The sequence below is a fragment of the Salvelinus fontinalis genome, chromosome 15, assembly GCF_029448725.1.
Source record: "Salvelinus fontinalis isolate EN_2023a chromosome 15, ASM2944872v1, whole genome shotgun sequence".
Lineage (NCBI taxonomy): Eukaryota > Metazoa > Chordata > Actinopteri > Salmoniformes > Salmonidae > Salvelinus > Salvelinus fontinalis.
Window position 1 is genome coordinate 11,833,526 of NC_074679.1, and position 23,431 is coordinate 11,856,956.

At 40.2% G+C, this 23,431-nt stretch overlaps 1 protein-coding gene across 3 annotated transcripts in view; it reads left to right on the plus strand.

The window, feature by feature from the left end:
- LOC129811412 (unconventional myosin-VI-like) overlaps positions 1–23,431 on the plus strand; it is a 106,157-nt gene that overhangs the window by 2,734 nt on the left and 79,992 nt on the right. For all 3 annotated transcript variants that reach the window (XR_008752876.1, XM_055862697.1, XM_055862698.1), the window contains exon 2: positions 17,119–17,261. Coding sequence is in view for 2 of the 3 variants with exons in the window: in XM_055862697.1 (XP_055718672.1) it covers positions 17,145–17,261 (117 nt within the window). In the remaining variant the exon portion in view is untranslated. The remainder of the gene's footprint in view (positions 1–17,118; positions 17,262–23,431) is intronic.

Here is a 23,431-nt window from a genome sequence, read left to right on the forward strand (position 1 = left end):
ATAATGACAATTACAACAATACTGAATGAACGCTTATTTTAACTTAATATAATACATCAATAAAAATCTATTTAGCATCAAATAAATAATGAAACATGTTCAATTTGGTTTAAATAATGCAAAAACAAGTGTTGGAGAAGAAAGGAAAAGTGCAATATGTGCCATTTAAAAAAGCTAACGTTTAAGTTCCTTGCTCAGAACATGAGAACATATGAAAGCTGGTGGTTCCTTTTAACACGAGACTTCAATATTCCAAGGTAAGAGGTTTTAGGTTGTAGTTATTATAGTATTTATAGGACTATTTCTCTCTATACCATTTGTATTCCATATACCTTTGACTATTGGATGTTCTTATAGGCACTAGTATTGCCAGTGTAACAGTATAGCTTCCGTCCCTCTCCTCGCTCCTACCTGGGCTCGAACGAGGAACACATCGACAACAGCCACCCTCGAAGCAGCGTTACCCATGCAGAGCAAGGGGAACAACTAATCCAAATCTCAGCGCGAGTGACGTCTGTGTATTGATTTTAAGAAAGGCATTGATGTTTATGGTTAGGTACACGTTGGCGCAACGACAGTCCTTTTTCCGCGAATGCGCACTGCATCGATTATATGCAACGCAGGACACGCTAGATAACTACACATGGTTGATGATATTAGTAGTTTATCTAGTGATTTATGATTGGTTGATTTTTTTTATAAGATAAGTTTAATGCTAGCTAGCAACTTACCTTGGCTTCTTACTGCATTCGTGTAACTCCTCGTGGAGTGCAATGAGAGGCAGGTGGTTAGAGCGTTGGACTAGTTAACTGTAAGGTTGCAAGATTGAATCCCCGAGCTGACAAGGTAACAATCTGTCGTTCTGCCCCTGAACAAGGCAGTTAACCCACCGTTATTGTTATGATTGTTATGAAAACTTGAAATCGGCCCTAATTAATCGGCCATTCTGATTAATCGGTCGACCTCTAGTTTCCACCTTCTCCAGTGCGGTCCTGTCGATGTGGACAGGGGTGGGCTCCCTCTGCTGTTTCCTGAAGTTCACGATCAGATCCTTCGTTTTGTTGATGTTAAGGGAGACGTTATTTTCCTGGCACCATTCCGCCAGGGACCTCACCACCTTCCTGTAGGCTGCCTCGTCATTGTTGTTAATCAGGCCTACTACTGTTGTGTCGTCTGCAAACTTGATGATTGAGTTGGAGGCGTGCGTGGCCACACAATCATGGGTGAAAAGGGAGTACATGAGGGTTCTGAGGATCAACGAAGAGGTGATGTTTCCTACCTTCACCACCTGGGGGTGGCCCGTCAGGAAGTCCAAGACCCAGTTGCACAGGGCAGGGTTCAGACCCACGGTCCCGTGCTTAACCTCTCTGGGGTAGGTGGGACGCAATCGTCCCACCTGGCCAATAGCCAGGGAAAATACAGAGCGCCATATTCAAATACATTTATATAAAAATCAAACTTTCATTAAATCACACATGTAAGATACCAAATTAAAGCTACACTCGTTGTGAATCCAGCCAACATGTCAGATTTCAAAAAGGCTTTTCGGCGAAAGCATAAGATGCTATTATCTGATGATAGCACAACAGTAAACAAAGAGAGTAGCATATTTCAACACTGCATGCGCGACACAAAACGCAGAAAAAAAATATAATTCATGCCTTACCTTTGACAAACTTCTTTTGTTGGCACTCCAATATGTCCCATAAACATCACAAATGGTCCTTTCGTTCGATTAATTCCGTTGGCGCGTTTCATCCAGAAAAACACAGCTTCCAACTTGCGCAACATCACTACAAAATATCTCAAGTTACATGTAAACTTTACCAAACTATTTCAAACTACTTTTGTAATACAACGTTAGGTATTTTTAAACGTTAATAATCGATCAAATTGAAGACGGGATGATCTGTGTTCAATACAAAAAGAAAACAAACTGACGCAACTTTTCTGGTAATGTGCCTCAAACAATTTACTTCAAGTGAATCTCATTTAAGATGGCCGTACTTCTTCATTACACAAAGGAAAAACCTCAACCAATTTCCAAAGACTGGTGACATCCAGTGGAAGCGGTAGGAACTGCAAACAAGTCCCTTAGAAATCTGGTGTCCCAATGAAAACGCATTGAAAAGACAGTGACCTCAAAAAAAAAATCTGAATGGTTTGTCCTCGGGGTTTTGCCTGCTACATAAGTTCTGTTATACTCACAGACATGATTCAAACAGTTTTAGAAACTTCAGAGTGTTCTCTATCCAAATCTACTAATAATATGCATATCCTATATTCTGGGGATGAGTAGCAGGCAGTTGAATTTGGGCATGCTATTTATCCAAAAGTGAAAATGCTGCCCCCTACCCCTAAGAAGTTAATGTTGAGCTTGGAGGGTACTATGGTGTTGAAGGTTGCGCTGTAGTCAATTAAGTTTTTTGTTTTTTTTACATGGGTATTCGTCTTGACCTGATGGGATAGGGCAGGATGCAGTGTGCTGGCATCATCTGTGGATCTATTGGGGCGGTGAGCAAATGAGTGTGTCTAGGGTGTCCGGTAAGGTACAGGTAATTTGATCCTTATCTAGCCTCTAAAGGCACTTCATGATCCCATAAGTGAGTGCTACGGGGCGATAGTTATTTAGTTCCGTTACCTTTGCTTTCTTGGGTACAGGAACAATGGCGGACATCTTGAAGCATGTGGGGACTGCAGACTGGGATAGGGAGAGATTGAATATGTCCGTAAACACTCCAGCCAGCTGGTCTGCACATGCTCTGAGGATGCGGCTAGGGATGCCGTCTGGGCCGGCAGCCTTGGAGGGTTAACACGGTGAAATTTCTTACGTTGGCCACGGAGAACAAGAGCCCACAGTCCTTGGGATTGGGCTGCGTCGGGGGCACTGTTTTTCTCAAAGTGGGCGAAGAAGGTGTTTAGCTTGTCTGGGAGCAAGAAGTCGTTGTTCTCGACATGTCTGGTTTTTCCTTTGTAGTCCGTGATTGTCTGTAGACCCTGCCACATATGTCTTGTCTGAGCCGATGAATTGCGACTCCACTTTGTCTCTGTACAGACGTTCTTGCCATTTTTGATTGCCTTACGGAGGGAATAACTACACTGTTTGTATTCAAACATATTCCCAGTCACTTTGCCATGGTTAAATGTCGTGTGCACCACAGTTTTCCGCGAATGCTGCAATCTATCCATGGTTTCTGGTTTGGGTAGGTTTTAATAGTCACAGAACCTCATCCCCTATACACTTCCTGATGAACTCAGTCACCGTATCCGTGTATACGTCAATGTTATTCTCAGAGGCTACCCGGAACATAACCCAGGCCGCGTGATCAAAACAATCTTGAAGCATGGATTCCAATTGGTCAGACCAGCGTTGAATAGACTTTAGCACGGGTACTTGCTGTTTGAGTTTCTGCCTATAGGAAGGGAGGAGCAAAATGGGGTTGTGGTCTGATTTACCGAAGGCAGGGCGTGGGAGGGCTTTGTTGGCGTCTCGAAAGGGGAAGTAGCAGTGATCCAGTGTTTCCAGAGTGATTACTACAGTCAATATGTTGATAGAACTTCAATAGCGTTTTCCTCATTTGCTTTGTTAAAATCCTCAGCTGCAATAAATGTGGCCTCATGATATGTGGTTTCCAGTTTGCATCATTATTTACGAGGTAATGATGGTGAGCTTACAGAAAATAACTAATGTTATGAGTGTGTCGGAATAAAAGTAGGTCATTCTATCTGAACATTTTAGAACTCCTGCACCGTCTCATCACAGATGGATTTGGTCTTGTTGCTGTAGCAGCCCAGTAACCACGGCAGATATGGATTTTTTTTTGGGGGGGGGGGGCTCTAACGATTTTTTGGGGGGGGGGGGGGTCAAGGAGGCCGATGGACGATATTCAGTATCATTGAATTAGAACATTTTGACATTTCCCCAGAAACCCATGAATGCATTAATGCACACATTTTAAAATCAAACAATACATTTTGATAAAAACGAAGTAATCTAACTACATAACAACATAATGGTAATAATTTTATTTGAGTGGTAAATCTCTTGAGAAACTGGGTACATTTTAAGATGGCATAGGCCTACTCACAATACAGTAGGAGTGTGTGCATGCTTATGGCATTGAGCTTGTTTTGGCTCATCAGTCGTCTGTGGTGCTACAGATTTGAGACTTAGTTTAAAAATCAAATACAATTTTATTGGTCACATACACATGGTTAGCAGATGTTATTGGTCACATACACATGGTTAGCAGATGTTATTGGTCACATACACATGGTTTGCAGATGTTATTGCGAGTGTAGCGCAATGCTTGTGCTTCTAGTTCCGACAGTGCAGCAATATCTAACATGTAATCTAACAATTCCACAAGAACTACCTAATACACACATCTAAGTAAAGTAATGGAATAATAATATATACATATGAATATACTATGTAAAATGTTTTTATCAACATTTGCATAGAAGCATCACTCCCAGCATGTCACGACTGTGTGGAAGGACATCATATAGGCACTGCTGTTAGTTTGAGAATATAAAATGTATCATCGTCATGATTTCTGATCACGGATGCTTCTGAAAGTAGTATTTTTTTTGTAATTTTCCGTGATCGAGTGTATATATACTAGACAAAAATATAAAAGCAAAATGCAATAGTTTGTTAGATTTTACTGTTAGAGTTCATATAAGGAAATCGGTTAACTGAAATGCATTAAGCGCTAATCTGGGCAGGGGTGCAGCCACTGGGGAGCCAGGCCCAGCCAATCAGAAATATTTTTTCCCCACAAAAGGGTTATATTACAGACAGAAATACTCCTCAGCACCACCAACCTCAGACGATCCTGCAGGTGAAGAAGCCGGATGTGGAGGTCCTGGGCTGGCGTGGTTACACGTGGTCTGCGGTTGTGAGGCCGGTTGGACGTACTGACAAATTCTCTAAAATAACATTTGAGGCAGCTTATGGTAGAGAAATAAACGTTACATTCTCTGGCAACAGCCCTGTAGTCAGTATGCCATTTGCATGCTCCCTCAACCTGAGAGATCTGTGGCATTGTGTAGAGTGACAAAGCTGCACATTTTAAAGTGCCCTTTTATTGTCCCCAGCATAAGGTGCACCTTTGTAATGTTTTTTATCAGCTTCTTGATATGCCACACCTGCGGTAGATGGATTATCTTGTCAAAGGAGAAATGCTTACTAATAGAGATGTAAACAAATTTGTACACAAACTTTGAGAAAAATCTGCTTTTTGTGCGTATAGAACATTTTTATTAATTTTTTGACCTCATGAAACATGGGACACTTCATGTTGCGTTTTTATTTTTTTGTTCAGTGTATATTTTTCAGCTGCCAGGACACATCTAAACAATTCAGCTGCCAGAAAGACTCGATTGGCTCGTTCAACTATCTGTCAAGAAATGGGTGCGTTGTAAAAATGGGCGCGTTGTAACTTGATCTTACTGCTATGATTGGATAGGGTGAGGCTGTAACTCTGTTCCTTTTTAGTTCTCCTCACATCTCTCTCCATCACTCATATCACTTGCTGAAGCTACTATGAGAAGTAGCTCAAAGGCAATGCACATTTATAGCTTAGTAGCAAATGTCATATCTGACAAGGAGAGCAAGTGCAGAGCAATATTTGCCCGACTTTATAGCGGCTCGGGTTATTGGTCATTCTCTAGTTGCGACAGTCGTGGAGACATTAAGTTATTTAATGTCTGTGCGACAAGGAAAGCGACAGTTGCAGCGACTGTCTAAAGATATTTCAACGGAGTAAAAATGTTATGTTTTGACCAGCGAAACTTGTCGCATTCTAATTGTCTACAGACATGTCGTTAGACCAAGTATAAACCGACCTGAAGTTTCTCACAATACTATAGCTTGCTTTCTAACTACAGACGCTAGCTGTATAGCTAATGCCTGCCATTTGTATAGCTAGGTTATTATTGGGCTGTTTAGTGATAGCTCAGGGCTAAAGGTAACGTTATCTAGCTCGAGCGTGCCTGCTGTTATTTGGTAAATGTAGCTAGTATTGAATTGTTAAATGCTCCAAAATTTCGCTAAATATCCATCCGTATAATGTCAACGTGATTAAATCTGTCAGGTAAGAATTATGCATTAAATTTATTAGACATAATAAAGCTAGCTAGTTTCAGCCGATGGCTGTTGGACAAAGCTAGGAAGTAGGTTGAACTAAAGTAATGTGCATGCCATGATGCTTCACTTACCATAAAATAAGCATCACAAAAAGATTGAAGTGGCATAATTCTGGCTTGTTATCAACAGCAGTCTGTGTCTAGAACCATCAAAATATTTACGCTTGGAGACCTATGTCCTCATGCACCAGGCCAGCATTTCCCAAACTCGTTTCTGGGGACCGCAAGGAGGTGCAGGTTTTGGTTTTTGCCCTAGCACTACACCTCTGATTCAAATAATGACCTCATCATCAAGCTTTGTTGTGAGTCAGCTGTGTAGTGCTAGGGCCAAAACCAAAACGTGCCCCCCTTGAGGTCCCCAAGACCGAGTTTGGGAAATGCTGCGATAGGCTAATTGATAATGTGCTTAATGAATGCTCTCTGTTCTGTACAATAATAGATTTTGCTAGTATGCCCCGTAAAAAAAAAAACGAGTTCTCTGACGAGCCATGTATGGCCACCTTTCGGTTGTAATGCTTGCTTGGCCACTGACACACCCGGCACCACTGTACTCCTCCCTACATCCGGTCAGACTGCAGCAGAGCAGATATCCCAATGTATTTTCCATATCCTCTCTTCTATAGAGGGAACAGGAAGCAGGCAGGAGGTATGTGTGTTCCAGGAAACACATCTTAACCTTTGAACCCTGGTCTCCTCCATGACCGCACTGGTGTCTATGTCTGTGCATCTCCCCTCTGTTTTTTTATTTTCAAGGGCTGACTGCTGACCACACCTTATTACACTTCAACAGTCTTCACAAATATCTCACTTCCGTTGGGGCTTAGGAGCCATAAGAGGATTACATGTTCGAGTCGAAGCTAACCACATGGGACCTGTATTAGGTGGCTGGTTTGTTGTGATGATTAATTTGATAAGCAGTGTCTGTTACTTTGGTGTAACAGACACTATCAATATGGCATAAGCAAAGAACACAAAATGATGCACTGATTATATAGATGTTATAGCGTAGCATCTCTGAATTTAAACATTGTGCCCATTTTTTAAAACTAATAATAATTATGATTCATACTAACTGCTCCTCTACTGTACTGTTTGATGTTGAAGTCTGCTTGTGGCACACAAAAAAAATGTATGTAACCAATAACATTTGATTTCAGTTTTGTCAATCTTTAAAGAGCACAAAGTATGTAGCTTATCTATATGAAATGTTGTGCACAAATTTATTTATATCCTTGTTAGTGAGCATTCTCCTTTGCCAGGATAATCCATTCACCTGACAGGTGTGGCATATCATACCTCACTAGGGTAGGGGCCACTATTTTCACTTCCGGATGAAAAGCATGCCCAAAGTAAACTGCCTGCTACTCAGGACCAGAAGCTAGGATATGCATATAATTGGTAGATTTGGATAGAAAACACTCTAAAGTTTCCAGAACTGTTCAAATAATGTCTGGGAGTATAACAGATCTGATTTGGCAGGTGAAAATCTGAGAGAAATACATCCAGGAAGTGGGATTTTTTAAATGTTTGTAGTTCTATTGAATGCCATTACAGTATCCTTTGACTTAGTACTCAAATTGCACTTTTTATGGCTTCCACTAGATGTCAACAGTCTTTAGAAATTGTTTCAGGCTTGTATTCTGAAAAATGAGGGAGTAAGACCACTCTGAATGAGTGGACCCTATAGTGTCCCAGAGCTTTTTCATGTGTGAGACCGAGAGCGTGCCTTTCTTGTTTACCTTTTATATTGACGACGTTATTGTCCGGTTGAAATATTATTGATTATTTAGGCTAAAAACAACCAGAGGATTGATAATGAACATCGTTTGAAATGTTTCTTCGAACTTTACGGATACTATTTGGATTTTCCTTCTGCCTGTTGTGACTGCGTTTGAGCCTGTGGATTACTGAACAAAACGCGCGAACAAGAGGTTTTTGTATATAAACAGGGACTTTATCGAACAAAACAAACATTTATTGAGTAAATGGGAGTCTTGTGATTGCAACAATATGAAGATCATAAAAGGTAAGTTACTAATTTTATCTCTGTAAAAACAGATGGGTCTGTCCATATCGGCAGAATGATATGGCCATTTCTTGGAGAGACTTCTTCCTCTCCAGGAGACTGTCAAACAGGTGTTGCCGGGCAGCTTCAATGGTGCTCTTATTCTTCTCACTTTGCTTGGTGAGGTAGATTGCTGCTATAACTTGATGATCCTTTACATACCTAACCATTTCCTTGGCTCTCTTGTAGAGTGTATCCATTGTTTTCAGTGCCATGATGTCCTTGAGGAGCAGATTCAATGCATGAGCAGCACAGCCAATGGGTATGATGTGAGGGTAGGACTCCTCCACTTTAGACCAAGCCACCTTCATGTTTGCAGCATTGTCTGTCACCAGTGCAAATACCTTCTTTGGTCCAAGGTCATTGATGACTGCCTTCAGCTCATCTGCAATGTAGAGACCGGTGTGTCTGTTGTCCCTTGTGTCTGTGCTCTTGTAGAATACTGGTTGAGGGGTGGAGATGATGTAGTTAATTATTTCTTACCCACAGACATTCGAACACCCATCAGAGATGATTGCAATACAGTCTGCTTTCTCTATAATTTGCTTGACTTTCACTTGAACTCTGTTGAACTCTGCATCCATAAAATGAGTAGATAAAGCATGTTTGGTTGGAAGGGTGTATGCTGGGCAAAGAACATTCATAAATCTCTTCTAATACACATTGCCTGTGAGCATCAGAGGTGAACCAGTTGCATACACAGGTCGAGCGAGACATTCATCAGCATTTCTCTGACTACGTTCCTCCATTGAATAAAAAACACTTCTGATTTCAGGAGGACCATGAGTAGTTGCTATTGATAAGGTGTCTGATTCATCATTTTCACCTCAAATAGAAGTAGAGGGACTTTTGTCAGCGGTTGTGAGTGCTGAGGGAACTTTATGCACCTTGCCAGATGATTCTGCACCTTTGTTGTATTATTCACATATGATTTGGCACAGTATTTGCAAATGAACACAGCTTTTCCTTCTACATTAGCTGCAGTGAAATGTCGTCACACATCAGATAGTGCCCGTGGCTTTTTCCTGTAAAGATTAGAAACAAAATTAGTTTAAAAAAACAAATACAATTCCATGTACAGATAAATAGTTAAGCAGTTAGATTAAACAACTCATTTTGTAAGATGCATGTTTTAAAATTAAACATGTTTGGAAACAGGTGAATTAACACTCCTCAGTTCGGCTCAATCAAGCTAAAACCCACATCGTAGGAAAAACTAACTAGCATAAATTGTTAGAAATGATTTAAACATACTTTGCTGTAGGCTACTATTTACTAGTTAACAGAAATTATGTATGTCATATAAAATATATTCACCCCACCCAGTATTGTAATCAAAACTTACCAGAAAGCATGTAGTCCTTGGCTCAGACAGTGCAGTAGTGTGGGCTCAATAGCATCTCATATTTGTGCAAGATCTTGAGAATCAGCTGTACATGTGATGGAAGAATGCACTGTGCATGCAGAGGGTTGCAATTCCATTGAATTAGGGATAGTTTAACCAAAATATGCCGTAACACCTAGAATTGCTTTATATATCTCACAAAATAGGTTAACTGTTATAAGCTAGCTTTTTTGATGAATTTAAGCAAAATTCCCCAAATTCCAGTACTTAAATTCCCATGGAAAATGTACAGAAGAATTCTGGAGTTTACTGGAAAGTTTCTGACCCTTTGCATCCTTAATCATTACACAGGTGCACCTTGTGTTTGGGACAGTAAAAAGCCACTCTAAAATATGCAGTTTTGTCACACAAAACAATGCCACAGATGTCTCACGTTTTGACGGAGCCATTCATCTGCTGCCATCACCTCATGTTTCAGCATGATAATGCACGGCCCCATGTCGCAAGGATCTGTACACATATTGAAGAGCCATTGAGGTGGAGTGGGACAACATTCCACAGGCCACAATCAACAACCCTATGAGCTCTATGCGAAGGAGATGTGCCGCGCTGCATGAGGCAAATGGTGGTCACACCAGATACTGACTGTTTTTCTGATTCACGCCCCTACATTTTTGTTTTATGTACTGTATCTGTGACCAACAGATGCATATCTGTATTCCCATTCATGTGAAATCCATAGAATAGGGCCTAATGAATGTATTTCAATTAACTGATTTCCTTATATGAACTGTAACTCTGTAAAAATCTTTGAAATTCTTGCATGTTGCGTTTATAGTATGTGTTGTGGTTCGTTTCCTTGTTCCTTGTCAATCATTGGCTCATTGGTGAAATTAGCATTATGACAATATCTTTAATTAAATCATTCAAAACCTTTTTATTAATGCAATTGCAGACAGAAGTTGACAATCAGGAACATAGCACGCATGTTTCTGAGTAAGTTCTGCAAAATAGAAAAGGTCTCAAGTTGCTTTTATTAAGCCTGAAGTCCAACCTTAGTGATGTCACTGCCTACGTCATTACCTTTTACTCATGAGACCAAAACCATGCCTACACAGCTATATAAACAAGGCTTTTAGTGTGTTATCTAAAAGCTTAGCAGTAAATGTCCAAGTTGATTTATAGTGGAATGTCTGACTAGTCTTATCTCCTACACTCCCCTGCAGAGTTCTGTCACACATTTCTGAGTGGTCTCTTTTATAAGAGGCAGAGGGAGAGAACTAGAAAACAACTGTGTAACAATATTAAAACCTCATAATGTTTATATATTGTTAATCTGTAGTCTAGGACCCTACAAATATAAGGAGGGAGGGGTCTTATAACTATATCTATTAATACAACATACACATAATCAATTATTCTAATACATCAATCTTTTGGTACAGCCTCAATCATGACCCCTAGGGGAACTCCTGACATAAGTAATTGGTTTGAAATCCTCTTTGGCCATTCGCTGACAGCAGCAACAGCAGCGAATGGCTTTTTCCTAACTTAAAATATCCATGTGAGAGAAGTTGCAGAGTAAAGGAGCCAGTCATCGCAGCACTTGATTGTACCTCAATCCCACAAACTAATAGGATAGCAGAGCCAAGGGTCAGTTCTGAATGTATACACTACGCCATAGGATTAGGCCTACCACTTAAAGGCTTGCAAAGTGTACAGTAAAGCTATCAGCACTATCACGTGTTGTGTTGTGCTTGTTGATGTTTTGCATGGAGTATGAATGTCGAGGGCCTCAGCATGTTCTTTTTTGCACAAACATTTTATTGGCCTATTTTTAATACAGGCTTTTTCCTAACTTAAAATATCCATGTGACATTTTTTTCATGCAAGGATATACCATGACATTTCAAATGATTTAATAAAATAATATTTTCAATGTAATTTTTATGACAAGTGCCCCATTTAAAAAAACAAAAAAAAACAAATATGTTTTAAAAAAAGACCGGGAGCCTTCACGGGTGTAGCTTGTTGTTTATGTTGGCCAATCAAAGAGGCTCAATGTGTAGCAAGTTGAGTGAGAGTTCACTAATGCAATACAAGATGGAATAAGTCACAGAATTAAAAGTTAGCGGAAGGAGTAGGCTACAACGAGCAACCAATGGGTAAAACTGTTTTATCTGAATGGGGTTGGGGATAATTAATTAGCTTAGCTAGCTATAGGGCTGACCCCATTTGTTTGATACATCATGATTTCTTTAGTCGAGCAGTCGGTTGCAAATAGTTTATTTATTTCATTGGTCACAAGACACCTGTCTAATTCGTGCCTGTTTGAGTGGACTAATCCATTGCGGAGGCCATGGGGATGGCACAGTCCATCACTCTAAGACGTGTACTGAAATCATATTATTTTTATTTTAGCTTTATTTAACTAGGCAAGTCAGTTAAGAACAAATTCTTATTTTCGATTGGACATGATTTGGAAAGGCACATTCCCATCATGTGAAATCCATAGAATAGGGCCTAATGAATTTATTACAATTTACTGATTTCCTTATATGAATTGTAACTCAGTAAAATCTTTGAATTTCTTGCATGTTGCGTTTTATATTTATATTCAGCATATTACGTCACATCTGGTCAGCTCGTCTTTCAGTAAGGTGACAGCCCGCTCGGAGTTTGCCAAAAGGCACCTAAAGAACTGACCATGAGGAACAAGATTCTCTGGTCTGATCAAAGCAAAATGTAACTATTTCGCCTGACTGCCAAGCATCAAGCTTGTAGCGTCATACCCAAGAAGACTCGAGGCTGTAATCGCTGCCAAATGAGCTTCAGCAAAGTACTTTGTAAAGGGTCTGAATACTTACATAAATGTGATATTTCAGAAATTGCAAAAAAATCTGAAACAGTTTTTGTTTTGTCATTATAGGGTATTGTGTGTAGATTGATGAGGAAAAATAATATTAATACATTTTAGAATAAGGCTGTAAAATAAAATGTGGAAAAAGTCAAATGGTCTGAATACTTTCCGAATGCCCTGCATGGTTCTATTATGAAAGAACAATGGTGCAACTTTAATACAAATAATGTTATTTTATAACAAATGCGCTTTGTTGGATAGCGGTCGCTGTCCGCAGTTCTGAAACATCAGTTGCACTATTGAATTTTGTCACCTTTTTCTTGTTGCTATGTGCGTAATGGCAAAGTTACCCAGCATTTTGGTGTTGAGAACAATGCGGTGGAGGCAGCAGCAAGTTGAGGAGCTGAGAAAATAGCCCTTGCCTTAATTGTCTAAGAAAAGTGAGGAGTGCGGAAACCCCAACTTAAATAGGTCTGTAATCAACAGCCTAACTGTTAAATGTGCCTGACTTTATAAATCATCCATATATATCGAAAGAAATAAGACAGATCCTGCTTCGATTGCATGTTTGCGCGTTTGTTTAAAAGCCTACTGATTCCGTGTGCTCCAAAGCCTCCCGCAACCACATGTCGGGTAAAGCATTTTCACAAATTTGTCTGTTTTGAATCTTTGCTATGCTGTAATAAAAGCTTTACACACACTATTACTTATAATTTATTTAGTGTTTACATTGTTACAAATGGTCAGAAAAATATTGTAATCTAACAGTACCTGTATCACAATACGTGCGCAGCTCTTGCTCCTATACCCTCCTGTTATTATTATGATCATCATTATAATAAATAATGCCATCATTCGTAGGCTTAGTATAGCTGCATTGTATAACCACCATTGAGCTGTAAGCCTAAGAGCGCATCCTGTTTAGCTGTACTAATGGCATAACTTACTTAGGCCTAAATGTCAATATATAGGCTACTGTATCAATTAGGGCTGTCCCCCCCCCCCCCCCCCCCAAAAAAAAAATATATATATGTGTGTGTAGACCGAAAGTCGTTGGTTCTTTCAATCAATTGATTGGTTAAAACTTTTAAACGTTTATTTTTCCATATATAGACACACCCTGGGTCTTTTAAGAAAAGCAAATATATTGTCGGATGCTGTTTGAAATAAGACACTAATTACTCAAGAGGGAGCAAGAGATCAAGATAACCAGAAATGAAAAACCTGACCCAACCATCCTCCTGCTAGCTTTCGCAGATTCTGCCATTACTCTCCTGAAGTTGCCGGTAATAGACTACATGAGGAGTCGGCAACCTTTCTCATGTGGAATGCCAATGTAATGTGGTTAATCAAAATTCTATCTAAATTAAAATGATACTTTTAAGGTCGAACTTTTATTGCCATTGCCGACTATGTAAAAATAGCCTACATAAAGCCAACAAATATAAACATTGCAGCCTGCAGGTAGAAAAATATCCTGATTTTTAAAATCAAATATCCTGATTTTTAAAATCAAATATCCTATCACATTGTTGCAGACAGGCCATGTGTAGCCAAACTTGAAACATTGTATCAACTTGGGTCCGGCCCAAAGCTAGCACTAGTGAACTTGCGTTGTATAAAATACTCTGGGTCCTCAAAGTTTCCAGCACCAGTGAGTTTGGGACAGACACAGCTGTAGGCTATTTTGCGGAAGGGATGAGAGCTCATCAGGGAGGCCTATTTTAGGCCTAGCTTCCACTGGATCAGAGTGTTACATTTTTCGCTTTCATGCTGAGTGGTTATTGAAAGGGAGAGAGCTGGAAAGATTTTTCAAATACATTGAGGAAAGGTTGTCCTCAATGGATGTAAAACAGACTTTGTTTGCTTGCTGTTTGAGGTGAAGAAAACATTATTTTGAGAAGCTCTACAGGTCATTAGTGGTGGTGCATTAAGCCAATCAGAAATACTATCAGATCCCTAAATGGGCACATTTATATGCCTACATTTGCACACAGGCCAGGTATCCTATAGGCCTACTTCTATGCGTAATCAGGTGCGCATCCTTGCTCAAAATTGACAGAAGCGCGCCAAACAAAAGAAAATGACTACACTTACAAAACTCGTAAATGGAATGAAATTAACCAAAACTTGTTTCTCAGAAGTGTAGCATAGGTTGTGTGCTCTGCAAACAACGTGTCCACTCTGACAATGACAGCGGTAAAATACTGTAATAATAATATATTGAATGGATTAACAGAAATGACCATGACCAAACAATCATTGTAGATTAGAAATGTATAGGAACTAAAGCTAAATGTAGGCTAGTTCTAGTGATACATGTAATGGTGAATTGATAGACTAATAATCAAGGCAAACAATTCACACAATGAAGTTATGAAACAATGAATGTGCACAAATTGGCTGGAGAGAGCGCATTCCGGAGAGAGACGTGCATTTTAGCCACACTCCCCTTCTTGGACTGTGCCATCCACATGGCCTCCGCAATGGATTAATTCACTGAGCATGAATCAGACAGGTGTCTCGTGTGCCTTTTAAAATAAATAAATATACAAAGTACCAGTCAAAAGTTTGGACACCTACTCATTCAAGGGTTTTTCTTTATTTGTACTATTTTCTATTGTACATTGTAGAATAATAGTGAAGACATCTAAACTATGAAATAACACACATGGAGTCTTGTAGTAGACAAAAAAGGGTTAAACAAATCAAAATATATTTTATATTTGAGGTTCTTCAAAGTAGCCACCCTTTGCCTTGACAGCTTTGCACACTCTTGGCATTCTCTCAACCATCTTCATGATGTAGTCACTTGGAATGTATCTCAATTAACAGGTGTGCCTTGTTTAAAGTTAATTTGTGGCATTTCTTTTACTTAATGCATTTTGAGCCAATCAGTTGTATTGTGAGAAGGTAGGGGTGGTATACAGAAGATAGCCCTATTTAGTAAAACACCAAGTCCATATTATGGCAAGAACAGCTCCAATAAGCAACGAGAAACGACAGTCCATCATTACTCTAAGACATGAAGGTCAGTCAATCCGGAAAATGTCAAGATCTTTGAAAGTTTCTTCAAGTGCAGTCTCAAAAACCATCATGATGAAACTGGCTCTCATGAGGAGCGCCACAGGAAAGGAAGACCCAGAGTTACCTCTGCTGCAGAGGATAAGTTCATTAGTTACCAGCCTCAGAAATTGCAGCCCAAATAAATGCTTCCGAGTTCAAGTAACAGACACATCTCATCATCAACTGTTCAGAGGAGACTGCGTGAATCAGGCCTTTATGGTTGAATTGCTGCAAAGAAACCACTACTAAAGGACACCAATAAGAAGAGCAATGGACATTAGACTGGAGGAAATCTGTCTGTTGATTCCATCCACTGTGTCTTTGAGACGCAGAGCAGGTAAATGGATGATCTCCGCGTGGATGGTTCCCACCATGAAGCATGGAGGAGGAGGTGTGATCGTGTGGGGTGTTTTGCTGGTGACATTGTCAAGAATTTATTTAGAATTCAAAGCATACTTAACCAGCATTCTGCAGCGATACGCAATCCCATGTGGTTTGCGCTTAGTGGGACTATCATTTGTTTTTCAACAGGACAATGACCCAACACACCTCATGTGTAAGGGCTATTTCACAAAGAAGAAGAGTGATGGAGTGCTGCATCAGATGACTTGGCCTCCACGATCACCCGACCTCAACCCAATTGAGACGGTTTGGGATGTGTTGGACCGCAGAGTGAAGGAAAAGCAGCCAACAAGTGCTCTGCATATGTGGGACCTCCTTCAAGAGTGTTGGAAAAGCATTCCAGGTGAAGCTGGTTGAGTGAAGGCCAACAGTGTGCAAAGCTGTCATCAAGGCAAAGGGTGGCTACTTTGAAGAACCACTTTTTTTGGTTACTACATGATTTCATGTGTGTTTTCATAGTTTAGATGTCTTCACTATTATTCTACAATGAAGAAAATAGTAAAAGTAAAGAAAAATCCTTGAATGAATAGGAGTCCAAACTTTTGACTGGTACTTTTATATCGAAGGCTATGTGTTGTATAACATAATTCGATTTTTTGGTCTTAGGTACATAACATTTATTTTATTGTGGGGCTCATAAAATGTATTTTATTGTAGGGCTAATTTTGCATCAGTATTTAATTTCAAAACTAATCAAATCTAGACATTTATATGCTTTAGAATGAGACTTCCAATTTTTGCAGGAAATACCAGATTAACAAGGAGAGAAGAAATGTAGTGTTGGGATGGAACGTTTTTAAAACACCAGGAAAATATTCAACCCTATTCCGGTCCTCTCGCAATGGCAAATCCTCATTTTGGAGAGATGTGTAGGTCCTGTCCTTTCCCAATGGAAAATCCCAATTTACAGGATCAGTCATTCATGAAGGGAATAACAAGATAATGGAAAGCAATGTACACACTAGGGTTGCACGTACTCACATGGTTGGATGAATTTTGTCATTCATAGAATTGTGTTTATAGGCTTCTTGTTTATCTGGAGGAAGTATGGAACATAGCATATTTATTCGATCAGGGATGTACAGAAGGTAGACCTGTCTATAGATGAATAGCTTCGTAATACTTTATTAAACTTGTCCTAGCCCACAATGGAAAACTCAGTATTTTGTTGTTGGCATACATGTTATAAGGCTTCTATTTCCTGACTCTTCTCTTCATGTTGTGCAGAGCCCACCAGGTAGCTGTGGTTAGCCATGGAGGATGGTAAGCCAGTGTGGGCGCCCCACCCCACCGATGGGTTCCAGCTGGGCATGATTGTGGATATCGGAGCTGACACCCTCGCCATCGAACCACTCAACCAGAAGGGCAAGGTCAGTCCGACTCGGCACAGTTTAGAACACGTGTCAATCCCGTTCCATGGACGGCAGAGTGCCTGCTTTTTTTTTCCCTCTCTCCCTTGTATTTGATTGATCATTAAAGGTCATTGATTAGTTAGGAACTCATCTAGGTCGTAGTTGGACTCCAATTTTAAAGGAAATATCAAAAACCGACACACTCGACTCGGCCCTCCATGGAATGAGTGTCTGTTTTATGTTTTGTATTATAACATACTCATCACACAACCTTCATTTTGCTCTCTCTCCCCACACACGTTCCAGAGCTATCATTGGGTCAGTAGCTGAATAACATAATATATATTGTAACGCTAACCTCTGAACATTTGGTGTCATTGTAGGTTAGATTATTGGCTGGCACACTGCAGCCATGAAGGTTCCCCTTTCAGAAAGACCTGAATTAGGGCTGGGCAATATAGCCTAAAAATCATATCTCTATTTATTTATCTATTTATTCAAATTTAATAGCGATTCACAATATACACTGAGTGAACAAAACATTAGGACTGCTCTTTCCATGACATAAACTGACCAGGTGAATCCAGGTGAAAGCTATGATCCCTTATTAAATCCACTTCACTCAGTGTAGATGAAGGGGAAGAGACAGGTTAAATAAGGATTTTTAAGCCTTGAGACTTTTGAGACATGGATTGTGTATATGTGCCATTCAGAGGCTAAACGGTCAAGACAAAAGATTTAAGTGCCTTTGAACGGGGTATGGAAATAGGTGACGGGCACACCAGTTTGAGTGTGTCAAGAGCTGCAACACTGCTGGGTTTTTCATGCTCAACCGTTTCCTGTGTGTTTTCAAGATTGGTCAACCACCCACAGGACATCCAGACAACTTGACACAACTGTGGGAAGCATTTCGCGGACAGTGTTTAATTTAAATCAGGACTGGGCTAATCCTACTTAAATTAATTCAGATAAAAAAATTGCTTTCTGAGACATTGCTGAACTTCAGATTAATTAGTTCCTAGGCTAGAGAGTCCCAGACTAAGGTAAATAGGGACTAACCAGTTAATCTTTTTGAAGCCTGATTAGATTAATGATGTGCACTTGGTGCTGACTGGAGGATGTTTAAAAAAAAAAAAAGGAATGGGATGTTAATACATAAGCATTGTGTAGAATTGGAGCAAGTCACCTAAAGCAAGTAATGGACAGAGGTAAAAGAAAACATTCAACGAATTTCAGTGACTTTAAAAAAAGCCTGTTGAAGCGAGTTCTCAAACCACCCAATTATGGAGAACAAACCGCATGATTCATCAACCCCCCCCAAAATAATAAATAATCCCTGAACTACCATTTGTAATGAATTCAACTCAAATTAAAAAGTAAACAAAAGGACGCTAGAACAACTTCAGGTGAGATACAATTCTTTTTTTTGCCCACTTTTCAAATCAAATCACATTTTATTAGTCACTTGCGCCGAATACAACCGGTGACAGTGAAATGCTTACTTACAAGCCCCTAACCAACAATGCAGTTTACAATAATACAGATAAGAATAAGAAAAAGAAGTAACAAGTAGTTAAAGAGCAGCAGTAAAATAACAATATTGAGACTATATACAGGGGGGTATCGGTACAGATTCAATGTGCGGCGGCACCGCTTAGTTGAGGTAATATGTACATGTAGGTAGAGTTATTAAAGGGACTATGCATAGATGACAACAGAGAGTAGCAGCGGTGTAAAAGAGGGGGAGGAGGGGCAATGCAAATAGTCTGGGTAGCCATTTGATTAGATGTTCAGGAGTCTTATGGCTTGGGGTAGAAACTGTTTAGTAGCCTCTTGGACCTAGACTTGGCGCTCCGGTACTGCTTGCTGTGCGATAGCAGAGAGAACAGTCGATGACTAGGGTGGCTGGAGTCTGACAATTCTTAGGACCTTCCTTTGACACCGCCTGGTTTAGAGGTCCTGGATGGCAGGAAGCTTGGCCCCAGTGATATACTTGGCTGTTCGCACTACCCTCTGTAGTGTCTTGCGGTAGGAGGCCGAGCAGTTGCCATACCAAGCAGTGATGCAACCAGTCAGGATGCTCTTGATGGTGCAGCTGTAGAACCTTTTGAGGATCTGATGACCCATGTCAAATCTTCAGTCCCCTGAGGGGCAATAGGCTTTGTCGTGCCCTCTTCACGACTGTCTTGGTGTGCTTGGACCATGTTAGTTTGTTGGTGATGTGGACACCAAGGAACTTGGAGCTCTCAACCTGCTCCACTGCAGCCCTGTCGATGAGAAGGGGGGTGTGCTCGGTCCTCTTTTACAAATCAGTCACTTTGAAATGTTAGTTTTCTTGTGTAACACAACACAGTGGGGCCTAAATGTATTTGTGTGACAGAAATAAAACACAAACAATATCATTACTAGTATTATTCCTATATTGTCTTTCTAATTTCTACTTGAAGAAATCTACTTAAAGAAGACAAATGCTGTTGCTCGTAGGGAGCATTTCAAGACTGGTGGTGGTCCCCCAGTAAGACCATAGACAGATGAGCTGGGGGACGTGTTGACCGGGATCATTGATAGCCAGCAACCCCTGGAAGGTATTCCCGATGATGACCATTTGGACGGTTCAGATGGGGGACCGTTCCAATCCTCATTTGGTTGGACACATTCATTCAACATGTGCCATCCCAGGACTGCAGGGAATATGTAATGTTGTCAGTCATCTCTTGCATTCCCATAATAAAAAGTATCTTATGAACTCAACTCTTGAAGAAATAATGTTCTCTAATGCAGCCATGTAATAATTTTCTAGAGATAGATCACCATAGCTTTGTCTTAAAACTTCTATGGGATAGGTGTCCCTAAACCGGTTGTTGCTAATGTGTGCTAATGTGACTCACAATACCCTCCAATATCCTACTGAGTGTAGGGAGTAGACTAATTGGTCGACTATTGGCAGGAGTAATGGGTTCTTTGCAATCTTTCGGAATAGGACACAGTTTCGCATGCTTCCATATATTTGCAAACATCCCCTTTTCCAGTGACCAATTAAATATTTATCTCAGTGGAAATGCAATCTGGGGAGCAGCACAGCGAAGCAAAAAATTGTCCATAAGACCATAACCTGTAGATTTACCATCAGGTAATGACTTCAATAGGTTTAACACCTCCTCCACTGACACCGTTTGCAGACTTAAAGAGCAGATCTTGTTGCTCATAATATGATCATCAATCCATTGGACAATAGCTTGTTTGGAAGAATGTATGTTTACATTGTTGCTCAGTAAATTAATTTTCTTTGTAAAAAAAAATCTGCAAAGTGATTGGCAATATCAACTGGTTTTGTTATTATTCTCCCGTCAACCTCCACACTAGATGGGCATGATGAGATAGATGTACCAAGTAAGCCCTTAACTGTGTTCCATACCTTTTTAGAATCATTTTTACAATCAATAAAAGGTTGTTGTAAAATAACTTTTTTTCCCTTTCGATTCAATTTAACTGCATAATTACGTAATGTTCTATAATTCTGTTCATCAATTTCTAATTTTGACTTGGCTGCTAAGACGTTTGCCATATTTCTTTGAGAAAAATCCTCACCCAGTTCATCTTCAATCCATGGAGATGGACGAGCACCAACTGTACTCTTTCTTATTGGGGCATGATGGTCCATTACCTCAGTGAGCAAATCAGTAAAACATTCTGTAGCATGATTTAAATCATCCTCTAGATAAATCAGCTCCCAAGGTACAGCAGCCAAATCATTTAGAAATAGCTCATGATTAAATGTTTTAAAATGTATCTTAACCACAATCCTAGGGGGTTTCTTTGGAACCTTGGTGTTCATGGTTATGGTCACAATATTATGGTCTGTCCAGCCCACTGGCATTGATCTGGCTTTTAAGCATTGCAATGGTATATTACAGAAAATCAGATCAATGCATGTGTCTGAACGATGATCCAACTTAATTGATGATCTAGTAGTATCATTAACCATTTGTTTCAAACCACAGTTCTTGGCATATCTCATCAATTTTGTTCTATTCAAATTATTGTAATCCTTCCAATTTTAATTAAAATCACCCAAGATAAATACATCTGTTACTATCTGTGGCCTGGTCAAACGCAGTGCATAAGTAATCCAGATAGGACACCTTAGAGCTAGGAGGTCTATACACACATCCTACCAATATGGGTGCCTGGTGAAGCAGATGTACTTGAGCCCATAGTGCCTCTATTTGACATACATTAAGGTCATACCTTCTCTTAAAGGGTATATGATTCTGAATGTACAGTGCTACACCCCCACCAGTCCTATTCCTGTCCCTTCTCAGTAGACTATATCTATGATTCCTGTCCCTTCTCAGTAGACTATATCCTTGATTCCTGTCCCTTCTCAGTAGACTATATCCTTGATTCCTGTCCCTTCTCAGTAGACTATATCCTTGATTCCTGTCCCTTCTCAGTAGACTATATCTATGATTCCTGTCCCTTCTCAGTAGACTATATCCATGAATGTTCATTTGCCCATCATTTACAGATGTATCTAAATGTGTTTCGGTCCAAGCCAAAATATGAATATTATTTATGTTCACCAAGTTAAAAACCTCATGTATTTTGTTAGGAAGGCTACATACATTAACCTGAGCCATATGTAACCCTTTCCTTATCAAGTGGAGACCAATAGAGCATGTATTCATTATAGTTGAAGTTGTCATGATACACTACAACACACAAACTCGCATTTGAACATTAAATTAAAATAGCCAGGGAGTTACTTCAGAGTCCCGATACAATTGCCCGTTGATATAAAGTTTATCCAACACCATGGAAACGCGTTGATTCAGGCAATGCTTTTCTTTCATGATGGGATATAGTTTTTTTCTCCTTTCATTGATCTCGGTGGGGAAGTGATCATTCATTCCAAAATCAGTGTTTCTGAGTTCTCTGCCCATGTTCTTCGTCATTTCCTTTTGCTTAAATTTGTCAAAACATGCAATAATAGCCCGTGGCCTATTTCCAGAGGCCTTACCTATTCTATGGACTCTGGAGAAGGTGACATTACGCACAACATCAGTGGGCAGTTTTAGTTTAGTTGACATAAAGTCTCGGACTGTGCCCTCACATCCTCTGCTTTTGTCATTCTCCGTTATCCCTGAAAATATTAGATATTAACATTTTCCCGAGTACCAAGAGGCATGGAGAGGCAGCCTTTAGTTATTATACCCCCAGCCTCAGGAATAGCCTGCCTGAGGGGAGCCAAAACTGTGGACATATTAAAAATATCTTAAAATACTTTTTTGCCTTGCTTTTAATCATTCAGTTTTGTTTATTCTTTTGTTTTTTATTCTCATGTTTGTCTAGTAAATATTTTTTGTTTTTAATAGTTTTTTTTATTAGTTTTGTTCTGTGAAGCACATTGCGCTGCATTCCGTCTTAAATGTGCAATCAAATAAGTGAAATTCCGGTACAGGGACAAGGTGGAGTCGCAATTCAATGGCTCAGACACGAGATGTACGTGGTAGGGTCTACAGGAAGTCACGGACTACAAAAACAGCCACGTCACGGACACCGACTTCACGCTTCCAAACTAAACACCATCTTTGCCCGCTTTGAGGATAATACAGTGCCACCATCGCGGCTCGCTAACAAAGACTGCGCCCCCCCGCTCTCCTTCTCAGTGGCTGACGTGAGTTAAACATTTAAACTTGTTAACCCTCGCCAGGCTACTGGCCCAGACGGCATCCTCAGCTGCGTCCTCAGAGCATGCGCAGATCAGCTGGCTGGTGTGTTTACGGATATATATAATTGCTCCCTATCCCTGTCTGTTGTCCCCACATGCTTCAAGATGGCTACCATTGTTCCTGTACCCAAGAAGGCAAAGATAACTGAACTAAATGACTACCGCCCCATAGCACTCACTTCTGTCATCATTAAGTTTTTTGAGAGGCTTGTCAAGGATCCTATCACCGCCACCTTACCGGTCACCCTAGACCCACTTCAGTTTGCATACCGCCCCAACAGGTCCACAGATGACGCAATCGCCATCACACTGCACACTGCCCTATCCCATCTGGACAAAAAGAATACCTCTGTAAGAATGCTTATCATTGACTACAGCTCAGCATTCAACACCATAGTACCCTCCAAGCTCATCATCAAGCTGGAGGCCCTGGGTCTCAACCCCGTCCTGTGCAACT